The sequence below is a fragment of the Polypterus senegalus genome, chromosome 3 (assembly GCF_016835505.1).
Source record: "Polypterus senegalus isolate Bchr_013 chromosome 3, ASM1683550v1, whole genome shotgun sequence".
Lineage (NCBI taxonomy): Eukaryota > Metazoa > Chordata > Cladistia > Polypteriformes > Polypteridae > Polypterus > Polypterus senegalus.
In genome coordinates, this window is record NC_053156.1 from 222,311,838 (window position 1) to 222,338,327 (window position 26,490).

Sequence of the window (26,490 nt, forward strand, 5' to 3'; positions counted from 1 at the left end):
TTAAGGGGCTGGTCCTTCACTACATCTGGGCCCTTTGCTAGGCAGGGTGAAAATTCATCAACCTAGCTTACCATGCAGCCAGTTTCTTAAAACTCTCAAAAATAAGCCTGATATATGTTTAATGCTTGCACATAACCAACAGAATATATATGGATTTTATTAAGCATGATATAAGACGCATTTATTAGAAATGCTCAGATTTGTTGCCCTTTATTTACTATCATTTTATATTCATTAAGATATCTGTCATGTACTATCTGTTACCTTAATTATTTTATATTCTATATGCTACCTGTTGCACTTTATTTGCTATTATTTTATATTCTGAAAGTTAAGGCAGTTTTTCAGTAATATTGAAAAATATTTTGGAACAGCTTTTAATACTTAAGGAACACCTGATATTTTGTGAAACTCTCCACCTCAGTTCTAGTAAGTCAGGGAACATATTAAGAAAAAAAGAAAAAAAAAACAGACAAGCAAATACATCCATAATGTTTCTTAAGCTGCACTTATTTCAGCATTGTTTTGTGTCTTCAGTCAATTACCCCTTCCTTTGTCTAATTGTTTATGCTTTCATAAAAGAGTTGCAGTTTCTCACAGTATGTAACTACTGTACTATTGTTCCTTATTCTTAACATACAAGTAGAATCATCTAAAGATGCTGTCAATGCTCCACAACACAATGTGGTGTGAAGCATCACTCATTTCCTACAGAACACAAGGTGTTGTTTTAAAGTACCATCCATACCCAGCACAGAGGAGCAATGGAAACATCATCTCATTTTCAACCAAAAACTGTAATTTTTTTACTCAATCAGTTTAATACTAAATGTGCCATGTTTGGTTATTTTAGCCAATATTTTTGTTGCCCAAAAGTTCTACACATCTTTAATAAGTTCTGTTGAAAAATATAAGTTGGAAAGGATGTTTATAATTTGCACAAAGGTTAGTAGAGTGAAGTGTGCCTGCCATAGGCAGGGGACTTATACACTGTATCTCAAAGAGAGACTCTCTAGTACAAGATGTGGTGGCCTACTTCTCTGCCACTCCCAGAGTAAGAGTTATTCTGTGTGTGGGCTCACAACCAGAAGCACTTTTTTCAGTTTCAGTTCCCTTCTCCCTGTTGTGTATAATGCATAGCAACACAGAATGTGCTTGAAAGTATCAGGAAAATGCAGAAAAACTAAATTTGCTTATACTTCAACACTGTACCACAAGAGAAGCTATCTTTTACATTTAAGTATTAGTTTAAGTTTGATACAATTTATACAATTGTGATGTTCTATATAAATTGTTCAAAAAAATTAAAGGAACACTTTGAAAACAAATCAGATCTCAATGGGAAAAAAATCCTGCTGGATGTCTATACTGATATGGACTGGGTAATGTGTTAGGAACAAAAGGATGCCACATTGTTTGATGGAAATGAAAATTATTAACCTACAGAGGGCTGAATTCAAAGACACCTCAAAAATCAAAGTGAAAAAATGATGTGGCAGGCTAGTCATTTTGCCGAAATTTCATTGCAGCAACTCCAAATCGTACTCAGTAGTTTGTATGGTCACCACGTGCTTGTATGCATGCCTGGCAACGTCATGGTATGCTCCTAATGAGACGATGGATGGTGTCCTGGGGGATCTCCTCCCAGATCTGGACCAGGGCATCACTGAGCTTCTGAACAGTCTGAGGTACAACCTGGCTGTGTCGGATGAACCAAAACATAATGTCCCAGAAGTGTTTTATTAGATTTAGCTCAGGTGAGTGTGGGGACCAGTCAATGGTATCAATTCCTTCATCCTTCATACTCTCATCACATGAGGCTGGGCATTGTCGTGCACCAGGAGGAACCCAGGACTCACTGCACCAACATAGGGCCTGACAATGGGTCCAAGGATTTCATCCCGAAACCTAATGGCAGTCAAGATGCCGTTGTTTAGTCTGTAGAGGTCTGTGAGTCCCTCCATGGATATGCCTCCCCAGACCATCACTAACCCACCACCAAACTGGTCATGCTAAATGATGTTGAAGGCAGCATAACATTCTCAACGGCTTCTCCCTTTCACATCTGTCACATGTGCTCAGGATGAACCTGCTCTCATCTGTGAAAAGCACAGGGTGCCAGTGGTGGACCTGCTAATTCTGGTATTCTATGGGATATGCCAATCGAGCTCCACGGTGCCGAGCAGTGAGCACAGGGCCCACTAGAGGACGTTGGGCCCTCATTTCACCCTCGTGAAGTCTGTTTCTGATTGTTTGGTCAGAGACATTCACACCAGTGGCCTACTGGAAGTCATTTTGTAGGGCTCTGGCAGTGTTCAACTTGTTCTTCCTTGCCCAAAGGAGCAGATACCGGTCCTGCTGATGGGTTAAGGACCTTCTACAGCCATGTCCAGTTCTCTTAGAGCAACTGCCTGTCTCCTGGAATCTCCTCCATGCCCTTGAGACTATGCTGGGAGACACAGCAAACTTTCCGGCAATGGCACATATTGGACTACCTGTGTAACCTCTGTAGGGTCCAGGTAACGCCTCATGCTACCTGACACTGAACATAGCCAAATGCAAAATTAGTGAAAAAACTGTCAGAAAAGATGAGGAGGGAAAAATGTAAGGGGCCTCCACCTGTTAAACCATTCCTGTTTTGGTGGTCGTCTCAATGTTGCCCCTCTAGTGCATCTGTTGTTAATTTCATTAACACCAAAGCAGCTGAAACTGATTAACAACCCCCTCTGTTACTTAACTGACTAGATCAATATCCCAGAAGTTTCACTAACTTGATGCTATACTCTGGTTAAAAAGTGTTCCTTTAATTTATTTGAGCAGTATATATCTACAATATCTTCACATCCATAGAATTAACTACAGGGACTGCTGATAGAGCTATTCAGCATGACACTGTCTGTAGTCAATGGGCGGCATGCAATGGGGAACTTGGGGATCCCATTGTTTATTATAAGGTATCAGTTAACCATTTTAATTACAGTAATACAGGGATATTTAAAAATGAAACAATTTTAAGACATTGAAAGGGATTTCAAGGAGCAGCAAGTAGGATGCATTGGAGCAGTGGTGCTATGCAAAGAAATGCTGCAAAAACATGAGTTGGAGCAGTGCAGTCTATGAATTTTCTATCAACTCCTACTACTCAGTTCCCAGTTTCATGTTTGAATTATTATACAGTGGCTTACAAAAGTAACCAATCCCATTGAAAGTCATCATAATTTTCTGCATGACAATCTTATACACAAAAGATTTGTCCATTCAGTGTTTTTAATGTGAACTCTTATGCTGTAACAACACATTTCCAAAGTCAAAATAAACCATTTTCCTTGGATATATAACTGAAAAAGAAAAACTCAAAAGTTAGTGTTTGCATAAGCATTTAAACCTCTGTGCTTTGGAAGGTCCAGGTTCATCCATCCATCCATGCTCTTCTGCTTATCCGAGGTACCCCATACTCCCGGAGCATCCCCCACAGGATTCCCCGAGGGACACGGTCGAAGCCTTTTCCAAGTCCACAAAACACATGTAGAATGGTTGGGCAAACTCCCATGCACCCTCCAGGACCCTGCTAAGGGTATAGAGCTGGTCCACTATTCCGCAGCCAGGATGAAAACCACACTGTTCCTCCTGAATCCAAGGTTCGACTATTCGATAAAGCCTCCTCTCCAGAACCCCCCGAATAGACTTTTCCAGGGAGGCTGAGGAGTGTGAGCCCTCTGTAGTTGGAACACACCCTCTGGTCCCCCTTTTTAAAGAGGGGGACCACCACCCCAGTCTGCCAATCCAGAAGCACTGTCTCCAATGTCCATGCGATGTTGCAGAGACGTGTCAACCAAGACAGTCCTACAACATCCAGAGCCTTGAGGAACTCCAGCTGTATCTCATCCACCCCTGGGGCCCTGCCACCAAGGAGTTTTTTGACCACCTCGGTCACCTCAGCCCCAGAGATGGGGGAGCTCACCTCAGAGTCCCCAGGCTCTTCTTCCTCAGTGGAAGGCGTGTTAGTGGGACTGAGGAGGACTTCGAAGTATTTCCCCCCACCGACCCACAACGTCCTGAGTCGAGGTCAGCAGCGCACCATCCCTACCATATACGGTGTTGACACTGCACTGCTTCTCCCTCCTCGAACCGCCATCTTATTGCGGTGGAGGGGTTTGCGTGTCCCAATTAATCTTAGGAGCCCTGTTGTCCAGGGCTTTATGCCCCTGGTAGGGCCACCCAAGGCAAACTAGTCCTAGGTCCAGGTTAACACAAATAATAAATTAATCACAAAAAATACAAAAGTAAGTCATTTGACCATAATTAACATAATTAGGTACTACTTTGAGTCTTTTATATCTCTTTGGATATACTAGGGCCATAGTCTTTGTTGGACCTACAAAAAAGAAGATAAAGGAGCTTTCTGCTGATGTGAGAAACAGTCACTGAAAAGCACATGGTAGAAAATGGCTACAAAATAAGAGTTTGAATGTCCTTTTAAGCACTGTTAGATCCATCATCAGAAGGTGGAAGGTTTATCACAGCGCCCAGATTCTTACTAGAACAGGTTGTCCCTCAAAACTAAACATTAGAGCCAGACATTGACTGTGAAAGAGGCAATTAAAAATCCAACCATCACTCTCAGGAGTCTTCAATTGGTTGAAACTTGAGTGAAGGTGCATGGGTCCACAATTTTAAGACTTCTCCATAAAATAGGCCTCTACAGGAGGGTAGCAGGAAGGAAGTCATTCCTTAAGAAGGTCCACATAAAAGCACGTATGATATTTGTTACAAAGCATGAGAAAGGTCCAATTAAGATGTGTGAGAAGTTTTTTTTTATGGTCAGATAAGATCAAAATAGAATTTTCTGGCCAGATTTCAAAGAGGTATGTGTGGCGTGAAACTAAAACTGCCCATGCCTCAAGAAACAATACAATATGTACTGGGACTGGAAATCTTGTAAGAGTTGAAGGCACAATAGATGAACACAAATATCACAGTATATTGCACAAGAGCTTGTTCCAGTTTGCTATGGGATAGATAGAAGATACAACGACCTAAGCAGAAGACCCAAGAAACACTGGAATGGCTCAAAAACAGAAAGGTGAATGTTTTGGAATGGCCAAGTCAAAGCCCTGACCTTAACCGTATTGATAATCTACAGGACCTAGAGGATCTCTATAAATTCTACCAAGAATGGGGAGGAATCACTGCTGAGAAATGTGCAAGACCTGTACATAATTAGCCCAAATGAATTAAGGGTGTAATTGCAGCAAAAGGGTTCTCGACAACATATTAATGTGTTGGGCTTGAATACTTATGCAAACACTAACTTTTTAGTTTTTCTTCGTCAGTTAAATATCTACAGAAAATGGTTTTCTTTGACTTTGAAAATGTATTGTTACAGCATAAGAGTTCACATTAATAATACTGAATGGATAAATGTGCACAAATCTTTTGTCTTGCAGAAAATTATGATCACCTTCCACGGAATTAAATACTTTTGCATGCCACTGTATCTACATCATGAACAGAGTAAAAGCATTTGTATAGGACTGCAGCTGAAGGGATATTTGGTAGAAAATACAATCCTTGAAAGGTCAGTTTCCATAATAGTTCCAAAAAATGCAGCCTTTACATTCCTATTTAATTCTAAAACTGCTCTCACATACTATGTGATGATTATCAATTGAACTTTTCAAAAATACCATAACAAGAAGCTCTACCTCACATTTATTTCACTTTGATAAAGATGCCCAGGCAGTTGACAACTTCTGCCAAAAAGGTAAAAACAATGTAACAAACAAGGAATTAAAAAGTTAATATAAATTCTATTTAAAGCTTTATATTTTATGCTTCCACAAAACATTCATCTGTGTTTATAAGGCTTGTCTACTAGAAGGCAATGTTGAAAAATTGAATAGTAGCTTTTTTGGCATTCCATTTCCAACACAATTGCATTAGCTCTCTTCTCTGTTTACAATGACTTTTTCATTTCAACATGATAGTTCAAACAAAGTGATGAAAGAAGTGGTAAAACTGTAAAAACGTCTGTAAACTAAATTGTTAAAAAATAAACGTGTACCATTTTCAAGACAATAGTGAAATAGCTAAAACAAAGCATTAATGTGCATACCTAGGAAGTGGAAATGCAAAGGAAAAAAATCAAGCGTCTAAACTTCTTATTAGCCCCTTTACTAACCTTGACATTGTCAAACTACTGTTAGTAGCGTAAGCACCAAATGTCATTTCGCCAATAAACTGTACTGAGATGCAGCAGAGGATTCCAAACACACATTTCAAAGCAAATGAGAACTCTCATCCCTTAGCTTAGATTTAAAAATAAGGTATGCTTTTTAGTTCCTTACAAACCACACACAGTTTGTGTGAGAAACTTACAGACTTGGGTGCAACTGCAGATCCTAATGTGATATGGGATACCTTACGTGACAAGATCCTGAAGGTTGCTGAGGGTTGTGTTGGTGTTACTAGTGTTCCCAGAAGGAGGGGTTTCATCTTGCAGGGAGCACTGGATATCTTCGAGAAGAGTCACAGCACACAAATTGATGGCAACTCGAATTTGTATCGGGAACTAAGAAGGATGACTGCAAGGACTCTGAGGGCAGATAAGGAAGTATTCGTTAGAGAAATCTGTGAACAAGTGACACAACATCTATGGTCTAGTGAAATCATGTCCTACTTTCAGATGCATTACACATATCTGAATCTGTTCCTCGGAGACTCACAGTCAGAGCAACTAATGGAACAGTCCTTACAGATGACACTGCAGTTGTGATCCGCTGGGCTGGCTAATTTGAGCAGCTGTTTAAAGCTGATTCTCCGACTAGGATGTTTGATATCTCTGGGTCCACAGTTCTTGAGGCTGATCCTCCAATTAGCTGTGAACCACCCAGTATTACAGAAATTGCACAGGTAGTGAACCAGCTCAGGGTAGGGAAGGCTGCAGAGATCTGTGGTTTTCTCAGGTGAACTTCTTCAGGCTGGTGGTAAGGCTGTCCTCTTGCCATTGCAAGCAATCTTTGCTTCCATGTGAAAGACTGGCGTCATCCCAACTGACTAGAAAATGGGACCTATTGTCCCTATCTGGAAAGGGAAGGGTGATCACCTGGATTGCAGCAACTACTGGGGGATAACACTGCTCTCAGTGCCGGGTAAGGTTCTCGCTAGGGTCGTCCTCAATAGGATCTGTGATCACTTGCTCACCTACCAGCAACTGGAGCAGTCTGGTTTTACGCCTAGGAAGTCTTACCATTGACCACATCCTGGCACGGAGGGTTTTCATGGAGCAAAAAACGCAAATATTGGCAGCTTTTCTTTGTAGCCTTTGTCATTTTCGTAAGGTGTACAACTCAGTTGATCAAGCTGACCTGAGGGACATCCTGAGACTTTGCAGGATCCCTTTAAGGTTGCTAGACATCATGACTGGCCTGTACTCCGGTACTGTGAGTGCTGTACAGAGTTGAGGTAGAACCTCTGCGTTTTTCCCCAGTTGATTCTGAGGTTCATCAGGGGTATGTTCATGCTCCTACTCTGTTCAATGCTTGTATGGACTGGGTGTTGGCCAAGGTCGTGGGGTACAGCGGCTGTGGGGCATCTGTTGGTGAAAAAAGATTCACTAATGTTGACTTTGCTGACAATGTTGTGATCTTCATGGAGTCAATGAAGGCTCTAATTGGGACTCTCAAGAGACTGAGCGAAGAGTCAGAGTGTCTGGGGTTGCGATCATCCTGGTAAAAATGAAGATCCAGGTATTTAATGACCTCTTAGGCACAGCCATCAGCAGTGTGTCTGTTGGTAGGGAGAGTGTCAACCTTGTCGAGAGGTTTACTTACCTCGAGAGTGACATCCATATCTCTGGTGACTCTTCCTAAGAAGTCAGTAGATGGATAGGGAGAGCATGGGGGTCATGAGGTTGCTGGAAAGGGGTGTGTGGCGCTCCCAATATCTACAGTATGCAAAACAACAAAGGTCCAAGTCTTTAGAGTCCTGTTGCTTCCTGTCTTGCTATATGGTTGTGAGACATGGACTCTATCCATTGACCTGAGATGAAAACTGGACTCCTTTGGTACTTTTTCTCTTCAGAGAATCCTTGGGTACCATTGGTTTGACTTTGTATTGAATAAGCAGTTTCTCATGATGCACATTACAGGCATTGTGAGGGAGCGTCAGTTGCAGCACTATGATCATGTGGCGCAATTCCCAGAGGGTGATCCGGCTCGCAGGATCTTCATTGTTGAGGACCTGAGTAGCTGAACCAGGCCAAGGGGATGCCCATGTGGAAGGGCTGCAGCAGATAAAGGGTCATTTCTGGAGGGTGGGACTAGATCGCGTGTCTGCCTGGAGGATTGCCAACCAGGATGCCGAGCGGTTTCGTCGTGCTGGGTACATAAAAGCGCTGTTCCAGTGCAAGCTCCCCAATTTGACCTGATCTGTATACTGGTAGTCACTCTGCAGCTAAACATCAGGTAGTGTGGAATAGTGGTTAAGGCTTTGACTATAAATGCCGAGGTAGTTGTTTCAAATCCCGCTACTAACCCTGTGCAAATGTAAGTCACTTCACCTGCCTGTGCTCCAATGAGAAAAACAAAACAAATGTAACCAACTGCTTCTCAAATGTCGAAAGTCGCCTTGGATAAAGGCATCAGCCAAATAAGGAAATATAAATATAATTGAAATGTAATTGCTGAAAAGAAGCTGCCTATCTGGTTATCCCAGGTGTGACAGTTTATTCCAACCTGTTACAGAAAAATTATGGCTAGAAACTTGTTAATAATGTAAGCAGATTGTAGTGATGTGTTCAACCATTTTATTACACATATAGGGCCTTTCATTACTGAAGTACTGCTCCATCCATCTAGTAAATGCATTTGTCTGCATAATTAGACAACTTTCAACATTTGCATTACCTGGTAATCTGAGCCTTACAACAGCTATTCACTATAGATTTTTCTCTCCATCTCTTCATTCTATTATCTTTGCTTTGTTGCAGTGACTTCTCATCAGTATATTCTGGGTCATAAAGAAAGCTCACTATCACAATCTGAGATCTTTCTGATATTTAAGTAACAAGTTCCTTGTCTAAATGCTTAGAAAATGAAAAAAAAGCATTAAAATAAACAATTTACAGCAAAAGACCAAGAACAACTATAAAGCAAGTTTACAGCTTGAACATTAAAGAGCTACCAGTAACCACGCCAATGGGGTCAACAATGCAGAGTTTTCTAAGTAAACAAGCTTAATGGACTGAATTGTCTCTTCTTGACTGTCAAAGTTCTAATGTTCAAAAGAAATCATGCAATTTAGCGAAGAGAAAATTAGCATTCTACCAAAATTAAAAACCTTGGTCGAAGCTAAATCTTAGGAAACACTAGACCAAATACCCTTTTAACACATTTTTTTCAGTTGTTTTTGTTATATTGCATAAAGATCTAAATAAATCAATTGCAATTTTGATTTTTGGATGCCAATTAAAATTAATTATAAAACTGCAAGCTAATAAAAAAATCATTTTACTAATGAAGTTAATCTTTTCAACAATGATACACTGCATTTTAATACTATAAAAACTATACCATAATAAATAAATAAATAAATAAACAAATAAAATAAATAGTGCAGTTAGCTTGTCAGGATACTTTGACCATTCATTGGTTGGCAAGTCATATGGATTCACACTATTAATTAGGTTCAATTGGTTTATAAAATAATATTGTGTTGCATCCTGAATCCGCGTTTCACAACATGATCCCCTACAATTCTCTCTCCCTTTGTCCAATTGCTTTTCCTTTCACAAACATGCTGGAGTTTACAAACCACACCCATTCTCTACAAATGCCATCCACGGCCCACAATGAACCACGGTGTGACATATCACTAGTTCCCTATAGAACAGGATGCACTATTTGAAATCATCATCCATAACTAGTACAGAAAAGCAACAAAACCAGTATAAAACATTCAGCCCATAAATGTGGAATTGTTACTCAATCAGCCGAATACCGAATGCTTACTGCTTTTCGATATTGAAAATTTGGTTCATTCCTAGAGGAAATACAGACTTATTTAAATTTTCAACAACAATAGGGTCTCACTCAAATTAAATATTTATTTATTAAAACACACTGCATAGATACTAATTTAACATGTATGCAATCTCAAGACATGGAAGTGCTCAGTAAGTTTAAAACTTACTCAAGAATCTGTGTGGGACAACTGATGTCAGGCTACAATTGTGAAGAAGTAACTTTAGCTTAAATAACAACAACCTTAATCTTAAAGAAACGACTTGCGGAGCACTCAGGTATCATAAAGCAACCAACTTCATGTCTTTAGAGCTTTGGGTTCAAAATAAATCAAGTATCCCCTTAAAATCTCCACAAATATTAAGAACATTAATGTATGCAAAATGATAACTTTAAACTAAACAGAGTGTGAGCCAGCAGAACCATGGTTATAATTTTACTGCGAATTCTATTTGCAAAGAAATCTACACTCACCAAACCTGGCATACATTATTTGTCCCCACAGGTCCAAATGCAGAGCTGTATAAATCAGAAACTTATATACTAGCTTCCATCAAGGAACTTGCAAAAGAAGAAAAATACATTACAAAGATCACAAGGTAATTAAAATTAGGGATGGTCCAATCAGGTATACTGATACCAAATCACCAATATCATGTTACTGGATCTGCTGATCCCGATACCAATTCAGATTTTTTTTCCTTTACCTCTTTAAAAATGTGTGCACTAATATGTATAGAGAAAATATTTATCCATAAAACATATGTATTAAAGAAAAGAAAATTACAAGGCTTCATACTGTTTCATTTCTTCTGTAATGTACTGTATCTGAAACAAAGTTTAATTAAAAAAACAGCTTTTGCAATTTGTCTAACGAATATATAAATGTATACGTACACACACATACTCTTGCACGTTAATTCAATTAATTGATATTGGTAGCTAAACACTGCTTAAATGTAAATATATATGCACTTATACATTTTCATCAGTTTTAATCATTAATTGCACTACAGCTTTTTTAGCTGTTAAAATACACATTTACTATATTTGTATAGTTTTTTTTACCCCCAGCGTAGTAGCGAGACAATCTAATTCTTGAAGTGTAACTATAAATATAGATTACCATTTTAATTGTGCAGTACTTGTTTCTTACCAAATACTGTATGACACAAACAAACACAGTAAAAACCTTTAAAAAAAGCCATGAAATCTGTTCATAAGATGTTTAGCAAGATGATACAAGGCTAGCATATGTCACTAGTTCACAAATAAAACAGACAAATTTTGCTGTTAAGCTAACAAGCCTATTGTTTGCTGAGCAACAATTTCAAATTCTTTTTAGTCTCTTCATTTTCTTAACATAAGCTCACTCATCGTCCAAACTCAGACAAGCAGTTCCCATTTTAACTAATGGACAAAATAAAAAGATGTAAATTCTTTAAACTTTTCTTGCCATTTTTGTAACTACTCAGGATGACTCTTCCAGTTCCCTTTTCTCACTCTATTACTCCACTTTCTTTAATGTAAAGGCTAATATTCCAATCTTCTCTCTTTTAGGTAAAGTCAGCCTTACTGCTCTCTGTTTACAGGAAGCTTGCAGCAAAAAAAGAAGTGTGCAATCTCAACTACTATAATCCTTTATGTAAAGGAGCATGACAACTAAATTACTATAAAGCTTAGGAAAGCAGATACTGAAAAAAATATTTTTTGTGATCGGCCAATTTACAAATCACAGGTAAAGACTTTTGTAGTGAAAATCAGCCAATTTAGATTGCAGGCCAAATGATCAGAGCATCACTAATTCAAATTTACAATAAGGCACTGGAACACTCACAGTCTGGATAGGGCCCACAAGCAAGAAAACTATCAATTATTTATATAACAGTGCTATACACTTTCATTGCAAGGTACATACTTGACTAATAATTGCCTATCATGGCACCAAAGAGTAAGTGATATGTTGCATTTTACTGTACTCTGAACAGTAGATCAAACAATCAAAATATAGAAATTATGCAACCACACTGACTGAGAAACATTTCGGCTAGTTCATAAGTGCATACTTGCAATTCAATTATAAAACCATGTATTAATAGTGAGAACAAAAACAGGAACATTATGTTGACATTATCTCATTTATATGAAAGAGGTTTTCTGTTTTCTCAGATGCCAGTCTTGTAAATTAGTGCCAAAGTACAATTGCCAAGCATGTCATAGTATATTCAGATTCAACCATAGAAGTACATTATATAACATGAGTTAACTTGTTTTACAGATAAACACCACTTATGAGGAGAAAAATAAAGATGTAATTAGAGGCTTTCTAGAGTTTACGGTGAATACACTGATCTTTCACAAGAAATGACAAACATATGGGAGGACCTCATACAGCTTTGGGAAAATGTATATAAAAGTAAACATCTCTATAAAGATGGTTTGAAAATTATTCTTAAACATTTAATTAGCACATAACACTTGAAAAAACAAGTTCCTGAACTACTAAATCCATCAGGTTTTAAATGGGTATGTGTGTAATGTCTGATAAACATGACTTCTAAAAGCTTTACTTCTTTTTGAGATGGCCTCCTATGCTCTTTAAGAAATTCTCCTTCGTTTCAAACTTTACTGTTATACATTAAAAAGCATAAAGAGTTAGAAGTCTTCCAGTTCTGCCACTCTTACCATTTAATTCATTAAACATTTGCTACCTAGTACTATTCATCCATTTCAATTTTACTACCCAATTAATCTATTTAATAACCACTATATAATGTCACAAACTGTCCCACCTAGACCCACCAAGACTCAGAGAACAGGGTTAAAATGTTCATATAAGTGTAAAGCCCTGTGGGAAAGAAAACAATGCCAAACAAGGAAAATCCCAGGTATATAATCAGTGGTGTTATTAAAGAGTAACCCTGGAAAATATGGGAATTCTAGGTTAAAAGAGGAGAGGGTAAAAAATAAGTGCCGACTTTTTACTAGCATCCCATGAAAGAAGCTTTTCAAGGAGATTACGACTGGGTTAAAAAAAAAAAGACCAGATAGCCTCCAATATCATTATAACAACTCAGGAGTGCAAGACATGGAAGAACAGAATTAGCCTCTTTACTGATTGTTGATGACTGATCCTAAATTGGACTGTTGGCATCTTTCGTCCCACAGTACAGGTGTTCTATGGCTCCATGAGCTCCCAAATGCTTTGTTTCTTTACTAGCTCGTGCGTGTTACACAACTTTGCCTCATTCCACTCACCTGGGGTCAGAGGCTATCCATACGCCAAGCTATCCCAGACCTGTGAATGGACCAATGGTCCACTGCTGAAGCTCACTGGTGGCCATGTATCTGGTCAGATTGGGTTTAGCAGCCAGAAGATGCATCCAAAGTGCTCTCTAACTCCTGTGTCTCCACCTCCCGCCTAACATCACTAGCAGAGCTGCTTTTATGCCTGTTTCTCTGAGTAGTCTGGCCTGCTCAGACAGATCTCAGCCACATGAGGAGCATATTCCCCTCTCAGATCCTGACAGGGCACTGCACTGCCCTCTTCTCAGAACTCTTGTCCTTGAGGGTAACACAAATTCCAGCTGTTAAGGACATTAGAGGGGTGTGGTCGCCTGCACCTGTCTAAAGCGAACCATTAGGAGCGTGATTGTGGGGTCAATCAGCATTAGAGATAAGTCCTCTGTTTCAGGATCGTTTTAGTCAGATCTTCTCCCAAAAACTACACCAGGTACAGCAAAGGAAGGACAGACATAAGCAGCTATTCTGACAGACACAATCAGCTGTTTAATAGTCCTTGAAAGGACCCAAACCCTAATCCTAGTTGTCTCTTTAAAAAAGGACCCTAATCAACTCCCACTCGTTGCCTCAGGAGATACCACTCTTCATTTTCAAGGGGGATTGCTGCATGAGTCTTTGTGCCAACACACCCATCCTCTTTATTTGCCAGGTCTAACCTGTTGTGCTATTCCACACCTCCTTTTATGTTCCTTCAGCATGCATGGCTTCACCCTCTGGCCTACAGAGTCTCACAACAATATTATGGTATCCATTTCATGTGAATCCTGCAATTCTTGACCCTTCAGAGTTTAAAAAGAATGAAGCTAAAGAGCAGGCCTTCCAAAATAGTGTAAACAATGTGAAATATTTTCTGAAGCAGAAGTGACTCTAAAAGGCCAGTATTAATTACTGAGCTCCACAGTCAGTAATGAATAGAAAGCCCGGGGCCCCACAGAAAAGTGTTTCATGTATGCTGTACGTTTCATTATATCCTTTTAGATACTATGTAGATTTTATGACCATGAACAAAACTGGCCACATAAATTTCACGCAATAAGTAGTAGTAATACCATATCAAGATGGCCAAATCCACACTTCCAGTTACTAAGACAAAACAGTGATGTAAACTGAACTCCTACTTCTTTACACATGCTGTATTCAGTTTAGTTATAAGAAAATTATTTCTTATTTTGTTGGGCATTTTTTAAATCAGTAAAACCTTTTTTCATAATAAATTCATTTGCAAATGCTTCTTTTAAAAAAATCTCCAAGAACTATATTAATGTGCATTAGTTTCTAAGAATAATGAAACAAAACAAAAGAAAAAACTAAGGTTACATAATTGCAAAATAATAATAGTGTTTTGTTATAATTACAATTTAATACTAGCTGTAAAAACTTTCTTGCTTATTTATTTTATAATTTGAATTTCAAGTAAAATCAACAATTAAGGGTGGGCTATAATGCACAATTATGCATAAAGTTTTAAAAATCAAAACTTCTACATAGGTTTCACTGAAATTTACTCAAATTCTTAATCCTATTAATGTTTGTTTAACGGCACCCTGAATGAGAAAAGGGTAATGGAATTTCATTATGTGGTACTCTTATAATAGCAACCAACGGCAATAATGTATTTCCTCTGCAGACACTAAAGAAGAAAGCATCCTTTAAATACCATTTAATGTATACTTAAAAGAAACTCCTGCTGTGCATTTTAATCTTACAAACACAGCAACACAAACTGATGTGATAACATAAACTTTCACAAAGGAGCAATTGTGTTCTTTGAACTTAAATCATTATGGGAATGTTGTAAATAAAAAAACATAATTAATATTTTAAAACTGAGCAGGTATTGTTCTTTCAAGTCAGAGATTTGAGTGTGTGAGAGCTGGTCAAATAAACAAACATTCTCAAAATTTCAATAGATTATAACAATTGCTTGGCACAACTCAAAGGAATGCATTTAAACTTTTTTTTAAAAATTACACAATGGCTCCTGAAGAGGTATGCTTTGATAAACATTTATTTTGTCCACTTTCCTGTCAGAAAACCTTCTTATATCACAGATTAATACAACTACCCAGACTGCAATATATTGTGTTGATTTATCCAATCATATTAGAGCTAATGATAAGAAAATGTTTTTTAATTACATACATTTAATTAATTTCCTCCTCCTTGAACCGTCACCTTATCGTGGTGGAGGGGTTTGCGTGTCCCAATGATCCTAGGAGCTATGTTGTCCGGGGCTTTATGCCCCTGGTAGGGCCACCCAAGGCAAACTGGTCCTAGGTGAGGGATGAGACAAAGAGAGGTCAATAAACCTCCAATGAAAATAAAACTTGGACGACGCTTTCCCTTGCCCGGACGCAGGTCACCGGGGCCCCCCTTTGGAGCCAGGCCTGGAGGTGGGGCTCGATGGCGAACGCCTGGTGGCCAGGCCTGCACCCATGGGGCTCGGCCGGGCACAGCCCTAAGAGGTAACGTGGGTCCTCCTCCCCATGGGCTCACCACCTATGGGAGGGGTCAAGGAGGTTGGGTGCAGTGTAAGTTGGGTGGTGGCGGCGGGACCTTGGCGGTCTGATCCTCGGCTACAGAAACTGGCTCTTGGGACGTGGAATGTCACCTCTCTGAAGGGGAAGGAGCCTGAGCTAGTGCGCGAGGTCCCGGCGAGACATAGTCGGTCTCACCTCGACGCACAGCTTGGACTCTGGAACCAATCTCCTTGAGAGGGACTGGACTCTCTACCACTCTGGAGTTGCCCCGTGAGAGGCGCGAGCAGGTGTGGGCATACTTATTGCCCCCACTGGAGCCTGTGCATTGGGGTTTACCCCGTGGACGAGAGGGTGGCCTCCCTCCGCCGGGTGGGGAAGGGTCCTGACTGTTGTTTGTGCGTATGCCGAACAGCAGTTTGGAGTATCCACCCTTTTGGAGTCTCTGGAGGGTTGCTAGAGGGCATACCTTCTGGGATTCCCTCGTTTTGCTGGGAGACTTCAATGCTCACGTGGGCAATGACAGTGAGACCTGGAAGGGCGTGATTGGGAGGAATGGCCCCGATCTGAACCCGGCGGTGTTTTGTTATTGGACTTCTGTGCTCGCCACGGATTGTCCATAACAACACCATGTTCAAGCATAAGGGTGTTCATATGTGCACTTGGCACCAGGACACCCTAGGCCTCAGGTCGATGATCGACTTTGTGGTCGTGTCGCCGGACTTGCGGCCATATGTCTTGGACACTCGGGTGAAGAGAGGGGCGGAGCTGTCAACTGATCACCACCTGGTGGTGAGTTGGCTTCGATGGTGGGGAAGATGCGGTCAGACCTGGTAGGCCCAAACGTGTTGTGAGGGTCTGCTGGGAACGGCTGGCAGAGTCCCCTGTCAGAAGTAGCTTCAACTCCCACCTCCGCAGAACTTCAACCACGCCCCGAGGGAGGTGGGGACATTGAGTCGAATGGGCCATGTTCCGTGCCTCTATTGTTGAGGCGGCTGACCGAGCTGTGGCCGCAAGGTGGTCGGTGCCTGTCGTGGCGGCAATCCCCAACCCGCTGGTGGACACCGCGTGAGGGATGCCGTCAAGCTGAAGAAGGAGTCCTATAGGACTTTTTGTCCTGTGGGTCTCTGGAGGCAGCTGATAGGTACCGCAGGCCAAGCGGAGCGCCGGTTGTTGCTGAGGCAAAACTCGGGCATGGGAGGAGTTTGAGAGGCCATGGAGAACGACTTTCGACGGCTTCGAGGAGATTCTGGTCCACCGTCCGCGCCTCAGGAGGGGAAGCAGTGCAGTGTCAACACCGTATATAGTGGGGATGGTGCGCTGCTGACCTCGACTGACGTTGTGGGTCGGTGGGAGGAGTACTTGAAGACCTCCTCAATCCCACTAACATGCCTTCCAATGAGGAAGCAGAGCCTGGGGACTCTGAGGTGGGCTCTCCCATCTCTGGGACTGAAGTCACCGAGGTGGTCAAAAAACTCCTTGGTGGCAGGGCCCGGGGTGGATGAGATACGCCGAGTTCCTTAAGGCTCTGGATGTTGTAGGACTGTCTTGGTTGACACGCCTCTGCAACATCGCATGGACATCGGGACAGTGCCTCTGGATTGGCAGACCGGGGTGGTGGTCCCCTCTTTAAAAGGGGACCGGAGGGTGTGTTCCAACTATAGAGGGATCACACTCCTCAGCCTCCCTGGAAAAGTCTATTCGGGGTTCTGGAGAGGAGGGTCCGCCGGATAGTGAACCTCGGATTCAGGAGGAACAGTGTGGTTTTCGCCCTGGTCGCGGAACAGTGGACCAGCTCTTCACCCTTAGCAGAGTCCTGGAGGGTGCATGGGAGTTTGCTCGACCGGTCTACATGTGTTTTGTGGACTTGGAAAAGGCATTCGACCGTGTCCCTCGGGGAATCCTGTGGGGGGTGCTCCGGGAGTATGAGGTACAACCAGTGTCAGAGCTTGGTCCGCATTGCCGGCAGTAAGTCAAGCCCGTTTCCAGTGAGAGTTGGACTCCGCCAGGGCTGCCCTTTGTCACCGATTCTGTTCATAACTTTTATGGACAGAATTTCTAGCGCAGCCAGGGTGTTGAAGGGGTCCGGTTTGGTGGACTCAGGATTGGGTCACTGCTTTTGCAGATGATGTTGTCCTGTTTGCTTCATCAGGCCGTGATCTTCAGCTCTCTGGATCGGTTCGCAGCTGAGTGTGAAGCGGCTGGGATGAGAATCAGCACCTCCAAATCCGAGAGCATGGTCCTCAGCCGGAAAAGGGTGGAGTGCCCTCTCAGGGTTAGGGGAGAGATCCTGCCCCAAGTGGAGGAGTTCAAGTATCTCGGGGTCTTGTTCACGAGTGAGGGAAGAATGGAGCGTGAGATCGACAGGCGGATCGGTGCGGCATCCGCAGTGATGCGGGCTCTGCATCGGTCTGTCGTGGTGAAAAAGGAGCTGAGCCGTAAGGCAAAACTCTCAATTTACCAGTCGATCTACGCTCCTACCCTCACCTATGGTCATGAGCTATGGGTAGTGACCGAAAGAACGAGATCGCGAATACAAGCGGCTGAAATGAGTTTCCTCCGCAGGGTGTCTGGGCTTTCCCTTAAAGATAGGGTGAGAAGCTCAGTCATCCGGGAGGGGCTCAGAGTAGAGCCGCTGCTCCTCCGCATCGAGAGGAGTCAGATGAGGTGGCTCGGGCATCTGATCAGGATGCCTCCTGGACGCCTCCCTGGTGAGGTGTTCCGGGCACGTCCAACCGGGAAGAGGCCCCGGGGAAGACCCAGGACACGCTGGAGGGACTATGTCTCCCGGCTGGCCTGGGAACGCCTTGGGATTCTCCCGGAAGAGCTGGAAGAAGTGGCTGGGGAGAGGGAAGTCTGGGCCTCTCTGCTTAAGCTGCTGCCCCCGTGACCCGACCTCGGATAAGCGGAAGAGGATGGATGGATGGATGGACATTTCATTTCAAATATCCTACATAACATTTTCAGCAAAGCTGCCATGCAATTCTTAAGTAAAAGCTCAAAATGTCAAAAGCTGAGTTGCAGAGCAGTGCTATTAACAGTCTGTTAATAGTTTTCACACTATTAGTTGCACATCCTAGATGTTCCTTTCACTCCATAATCTTACTGGACAATCACTTTAGCTGTCATCTTCAAGAGATCATCTTCCTTCAATTAGCCACTGGTTACCAGGAAATGACAAAACTATGCTTAAGGGCTTGGTCAGTCACTGTGCATCTGTTGCAATATCTGTAGTGTTTCAGTGGTGAATTTACAAAGTAGCTGGCAAAACTGACTCTTTGATCAAAAGTGGATAGTTTCAATGTACTATGTTCAACTTTCTTTCAAAATAACTAAACAATTTCAGAGTATGCGCAAGCAACCATATACCTTCCATTCAGCTGTTCTAGTATACAATTACAGTGGTACCTCGGTATACGTCTGCTTTGGAATAAGTCCAACTTGGTATACGTCCTGTTTAGAGGCGAAATATTTTGCTTGGTATATGACCTTTGTTTGGAATACGACTCGTGTGCTAGAACAACACGTGTGGTATACCAGGCGCACGCCTTCAAAAAAAAAAAAGGGCCAAGTTTTAACCTGTACAATAATCCCTCGCTATATCGCGCTTCGACTTTTGCAGCATCACTCTATCGTGGATTTTATATGAAAGCATAACTAAATATATAACGCGGATTTTTCGCTGCTTCGCGGGTTCTGCGGACAATGTGTCTTTTTACTTTCTGTACACGCTTCCTCAGTTGGTTTGCCAAGTTGATTTCATACAAGGGACGCTATTGGCGGATGACTGAGAAGCTAACCAATCAGAGCACACAGTTAAGTTCCTGCTTGCTGAATGCAGTGTTAACCAGGAAGTCTCGTCTCGCTCATTCAGCATCAACGTGTTTCGCTGTGTAAAGAGTTGTGCTCTTTTGTGTTTATCTTTCTGCACAGTCAAGCCCTTCATTATGGCTCCAAAACGATCTGCTACTGCTTCAGGGGCCGTGCCCAAGTGCAAACGGAAGATGTTAACGATTGCCGAAAAGGTAAACATTTTGGATTTTGGATCTGTCCGAAAAGGCTACGATTCTTTTTATTTAAAAAGTAGGAAAGGAAAATAAGATCTACGGCCGCAGTGTCCTTTTAACCAGGGTGCAAAACGAGTTGTAAGTTGATGTAATAAGGCAGTAGTCTGGATGGAATCTGCTTTAGGGATTTGGATTGAAGACTGCCAGAAGAAGAACAACGGCAGTGCTACACAATCGCCTGAAGTGGCTCCTTTGGAAGAGCTGTAACGCTCTCCTTTGTTGTGCAGTAAAATTAAACTCATTGTTATCGGACAAGTCATTTTCATTTATTTCATCTAATTGCTTTTGTATTTATGTATTTTAGTATTAAGCAGTGTTTAAATTATTTTGTACAACCCCATCACATACATATACATATACATATATACACATATATATATACACATATATATATACACATATATACACACATATATATATACACATATACATATATACACATATATATATATATACATATATATATATATATATATATATATATATATATATATATATATATATATATATATATATATATATATATACAGTGGTGTGAAAAACTATTTGCCCCTTCCTGATTTCTTATTCTTTTGCATGTTTGTCACACAAAATGTTTCTGATCATCAAACACATTTAACCATTAGTCAAATATAACACAAGTAAACACAAAATGCAGTTTTTAAATATTATTTAGGGAGAAAAAAAATCCAAACCTACATGGCCCTGTGTGAAAAGTAATTGCCCCTGAACTAATAACTGGTTGGGCCACCCTTAGCAGCAATAACTGCAATCAAGCGTTTATGATAACTTGCAATGAGTCTTTTACAGCTCTGGAGGAATTTTGGCCCACTCATCTTTGCAGAATTGTTGTAATTCAGCTTTATTTGAGGGTTTTCTAGCATGAACTGCCTTTTTAAGGTCATGCCATAGCATCTCAATTGGATTCAGGTCAGGACTTTGACTAGGCCACTCCAAAGTCTTCATTTTGTTTTTCTGCAGCCATTCAGAGGTGGATTTGCTGGTGTGTTTTGGGTCATTGTCCTGTTGCAGCATCCAAGATCGCTTCAGCTTGAGTTGACGAACAGAGGGCCGGACATTCTCCTTCAGGATTTTTTGGTAGACAGTAGAATTCATGGTTCCATCTATCACAGCAAGCCTTCCAGGTCCTGAAGCAGCAAAACAACCCCAGACCATCACACTACCACCACCATATTTTACTGTTGGTATGATGTTCTTTTCTGAAATGCTGTGTTCGTTTTACGACAGATGTAACGGGACATTTGCCTTCCAAAAAGTTCAACTTTCGTCTCATCAGTCCACAAGGTATTTTCCCAAAAGTCTTGGCAATCATTGAGATGTTTCTTAGCAAAATTGAGATGAGCCCTAATGTTCTTTTTGCTTAACAGTGGTTTGCGTCTTGGAAATCTGCCATGCAGGCCGTTTTTGCCCAGTCTCTTTCTTATGGTGGAGTCGTGAACACTGACCTTAATTGAGGCAAGTGAGGCCTGCAGTTCTTTAGACGTTGTCCTGAGGTCTTTTGTGACCTCTCGGATGAGTCATCTCTGCGCTCTTGGGGTAAATTTGGTCGGCCGCCACTCCTGGGAAGGTTCACCACTGTTCCATGTTTTTGCCATTTGTGGATAATGGCTCTCACTCTGGTTCGCTGGAGTCCCAAAGCTTTAGAAATGGCTTTATAACCTTTACCAGACTGATAGATCTCAATTACTTCTGTTCTCATTTGTTCCTGAATTTCTTTGGATCTTGGCATGATGTCTAGCTTTTGAGGTGCTTTTGGTCTACTTCTCTGTGTCAGGCAGCTCCTATTTAAGTGATTTCTTGATTGAAACAGGTGTGGCAGTAATCAGGCCTGGGGGTGGCTACGGATATTGAACTCAGGTGTGATACACCACAGTTAGGTTATTTTTTAACAAGGGGGCAATGATTTTTTCACACAGGGCCATGTAGGTTTGGATTTTTTCTCCCTAAATAATAAAAACCATCATTTAAAAACTGCATTTTGTGTTTACTTGTGTTATATTTGACTAATGGTTAAATGTGTTTATATATATATATAAACTATTTATTTATTTATTTATATACTGTGAGGACACCACCAGAATGAGACATGGAGGGGCAAAATGCCAAAGATGGCCTTGAAGAGGGGAGAGCACGAGAGAGAGTGGCAGTCTGGGGGATGGGGGGTATATACAGCTCTGCTAGGATGCTGAAGGGCTTGAGACCAGCTACTAGCAAGCATGCCTGATGCTGCTTTCATTATAGAGAGAGAGAGAGAGACACACAGAGAGAGTTAGAATGAGAAAGAGCATCAAAGGAAAAAATGCCAGCAGTTGGCACATTGTCCTAGAAGGCAATATATGGAGACCTACTGCCCCATAGAGCAGCAAATAGGGTGGCAATTGGGAGACCTTTTGTTTTAAGGCCAATGGAAGGTTCACATGTACAGGAACACCACAAACCACTAAATTGGATTTCTAATTAAGTATTCCATCAGAAAGTGGTAAACCATCTTCCATTTTTTCTGTTGAGATTCTGGACCTTAGGTGAAAATAACCCCAGGAAATGTTGTAGATCAACCACACAGAAGGACATCTGAGTGCAGACTGAAAAGGAGAGTGGTACAAGCACTCAGCTGGATGAAGGGGGAGAGGCAAGGGTCTGGACAAAGTAAAAAGGAATCGTAGCTGAGAAACAGATAGTTTTGGGCAGTACTGTAGTGGGCAAGTGAATAAGTCACTCCACCAGACAGACACAGCTTCCAAGTCTGTTAAAGCAGGCAAAGAAGAGTAGGTGGCTTTTTATTTACTCTGTTCTTTTCTACTTTGACTTACTCCATGCTCTCTACCTTTAGTTTATTTTATTAATAAAGCCGCCATTTTTCTTAACTTTTGGCCTCCTGCATAGTTCAAATCACACTGTTTGTTGTGTGAGGAAATGACCGGCTTTGTGCATGACGCACTGGATCAACAAGGTGTTAGGTGATTGCTGGGTGTATTTTAAAATTAATAAAAATGAGTCATATTCACAATTAGCTTATATTGGTTTATATTTTATACTAAAATTCCTCCTGCTCTTCTAACAGCAGGCAAAAAAAGTGCAAGTCTCACAAAAGGGTGAAGCTTTGGGGTATCCTTCATACATGACATTACGGCCCTGGAACTCTCAGTAATTTTCACAAACTTAACCCTGCCCATGAGAATCTTCTTACCTAATACTGCACCCATGCAAAGCTCTGCCATGCATAACTCATGTATTTAACTTCATGATTTTGCCTTTTAAATGGATTGAATTTCCTGAAATGGTAGCCTTTAAATTTTTTTTCTTAAAAGATTTACCTGCTTTAAGCTAAAATCTATAGGAATGTAAAATAAAATGTGCAAATCCAGCAATTTCACACTGAAATTTAAGCTCTGAAAAATACTTTGACAATACCATATGGTGGGGTCTGTAGCATCTCACCAAAGTAAATTCACACTCATAAACTGCGGGTCAATCTATAGTTTCTAATGAACCTAAAAGTTCAAACCATTCAACCTAAGATTCCCATATTTGGAGTGTGGGATGAAATATTGAGTACCTGGGGGAAAACCTAATTCTGACTTGGGGAGAACATTCAAAATCTACACAGGCAGAGCATGGAGTGAGATGCAAAGCCTGTTTTCTAGAATGATATGCAGTGTTGACCACTATACCACTGCGCAGCCATACAACACCGTCATTAAACAGTCATATGGATGAGACTATTGTATTGTATTACTGCTTAGAAGACCTCTCACGCATGGATTTTATAAAGAAGTTCTGAGAAAAATCTTACATTTACATTCACCCCGATGAGTAAAAAGCCACTCTCTAAAAAATATACTCTTTGCTTAATCTGTGTTAGACATATTGCAAGATAAAATGTTAAACCACATTTATCTAAAAATGAGCCAGGAATCAGAATGATCCTTTGAGATATGTAGCCAGATACCAGACTCCTTTAGTAAGGTGCCCTACTACCAGAAAACCAGTTCCTATTGGACATATATTTTTAGACAACTATTTAACACATACTCTGTCTCAGGAGAGGATCATCTACTTAGCCAGCACCCCCCAAGGGCTCTACTGGATCTAATACATTTTCACAATGTTCTGTCTAACAATGTTGTCTTTTTATTATTAGACCATTCATTTAATAAGTAGAAAAAATGCTATAGTATCTTATGCTATATATACTACTGCGCATTTTGCAATGGTTTATGAATGTGACATATTTCAAATTGAAAAAAAAAAATAATTAACTCTGCTTGTAATGGCGATGAACCTAGCAATTTTATAAAATGTAATATTCCTTTAATATAGCCCTTCATTTTATTCTCTAAAATAGTCTGAGCCATTTCTCTTCGCTACAACTATATTGATTAGATTTTTTGGTAGGGCAGGAAGTAATGACTACTAGCTATGCAGACTAACAAAAAGGTATCATTAAAGTGATACAATGGCATTTTATACAGGCAGTAAAACTTAATAAAAAATATTTTTTTCATTTATAAGGGAACTTTTCTCACCACAAAATACAGTTCAGCACCAATGTCAATGTATGAAAGAGAGAAATGCATGAGATTTGACATTTCACTTTGGTTGGAAATCGTGTTTCATGCCTCTGCCTTAAATAATAACGAAAAGGGTTCTATTTATTTATTTTCTAAAACAACTTATCAGAAACAATGTGTACTGTTCCAAAGTATGTGGAATTAAATGCAATATGTTATACTTCCAAATTCCAGTTTTTTTTTTTATTTATATGACACAATCCTACAGTACTGTAATTAAAACTGAGAATATGAAATTTGATATGATGAAGGAGACGACTTAAATAAACGAAACAGTACAGTATAGTTTTTGTGTACAGTAGTCTATTAAGCCTTCTAAATTGGTTAAGTGTTACAGAATTTCATTAACACTGTGCTGGAATTGCTCAGGTCTCTAGTTCTGGATTAGTTCATCTTGGGAAAAGTTTAATCTTCCTTTATCTTTTTATGGGAGTTCAGGAAAATGGTGGGCTGTGAGAGAACTGAAGAGATTGCGCCAGATTTCCAGAAGCCGGACATTATGAACAACAAAGTGGCTATAATTTTTGAGACTTAAACTATATGATCAATTAGAATTTTCCGATTAAATTCTTGGTTAGTTAAAATTCCAACACTGTAAGATCTTTGTAAACAAATTAAAATGCTTTGCAGGTTTGACATCACCAAGATGCAAAAAATACAACATGATGCTTTTGCGCGTTATGCAAACGACAAAACATGGTTGAGATTAAATAAAAAGATACCGGACCTAAAGGTTTTAATTAAATGGCTACCCAACTGCGAAACACTAACATTTCGTGTTAGTATTAAAAACGACTAGTCACTTTCTTGCATCTGCATAATCATGTTAAAGGTTAGGGCTAGCCGGACGTATCCTGGCATGAAGCTGGTGTAAGAGCAGAGTAAAAGCTGGAGAAAGTACCAGTGTGCCGTGGGGTACACACGCGTGAACACGCACTCATACCTGGACAATTCAGATTCACCTGTTAACTGAACATGAACGTCTTTCAGATCTAGACATAACGCAGTTAAAAAGACACACTGAAACACATATACAATACAAAATCAAATACATTATAATTAAACTAATCAAGACTATGCCAAAGTAGATTTCGAGAATTCCGTTAAACCACAGGTTACTTACAAATCAGAACGGGTAACGAATCAGGTACCTGATCAGAGGCTCACTCACCTTTTTGACGGGTTTGTGAGAGGTGACTGCGGCGAAGGCTGGCACCGCCGCAAAGTCACCAAGCTTCGTGTCACTGCCCATTTTTCCGCCTGACATCGCCGAGTACTTTTCCGCAACATTTTCACTTTCTTTCACCTCTTTGCTGGCTTGTTTTATTTCTAGCTTCCCTTCCGAGACAGAATCTGACATGATGTCAATCAGTGGCCTTAATGGATAAAACTAAAAACGTACTGCTCGGTCGCGTCTACAGACCATGGGTCTACTACGAGCTCGGCTACTATTTATGAAGTTTGTACACCAATGATTTGACAGTTGCTCCACCACCTCAGACTGCGTAACTGGCGTCTGCCAACCAGCTTGTGGCGGTTTGTTTTGCTCGTCATCGGGACGCATGGAGAGGAGGCGAATAAAAAACGGAAGCGGAAATACATCAGGGCGCGAAGAGCGGAAAGGCTAGGCACCTGTCTCCTGATGCACTACCATTTTGGCTCAGTCTTACTAGGGGAAATACAAAAACAAAACGGACACAGATCCAGAATGGCTTCATATACCGCCTCCCATTCACATGCCTTTAATTGTCCCAGTTAACCTTGAAACTAATATCGACAAGTGTATCTTGGGCAGCGTGGTAGCCGTCCCTGTGCTTTTGTACTTTGACCAAGGTGGTCTGCAATATGCAATAGTGTTGGGAAGGGTCCCGTAACTTTAGTTTTTTGCGGTGGGGCGGAGACACTATATCACACCCCTTTGTGACGTTTATTTTTTGAGGCGTGGTTGTCGTCTCCTTCACCTTTGCCAAATGGTGCTCCCAGACTTATGTAAAGTAGTTAGCGATAGTTAACTGTGACCATTGAAATT

General features: G+C 40.8%; 1 protein-coding gene across 2 annotated transcripts in view; it reads right to left on the bottom strand.

The window, feature by feature from the left end:
• Positions 1–26,026, bottom strand: part of ahcyl1 (adenosylhomocysteinase-like 1) — a 119,455-nt gene extending 93,429 nt beyond the window's left edge. The window contains exon 1 of one of the 2 annotated variants that reach the window (XM_039748543.1): positions 25,633–26,025. In XM_039748543.1, coding sequence (XP_039604477.1) covers positions 25,633–25,821 — 189 coding nt within the window. In that variant the 5' untranslated portion in view covers positions 25,822–26,025. Of the gene's footprint in view, positions 1–25,632 lie in introns of both variants that reach the window. The other variant, XM_039748544.1, reaches the window with a different exon arrangement.
• Positions 26,027–26,490: the final 464 nt, after the last annotated feature.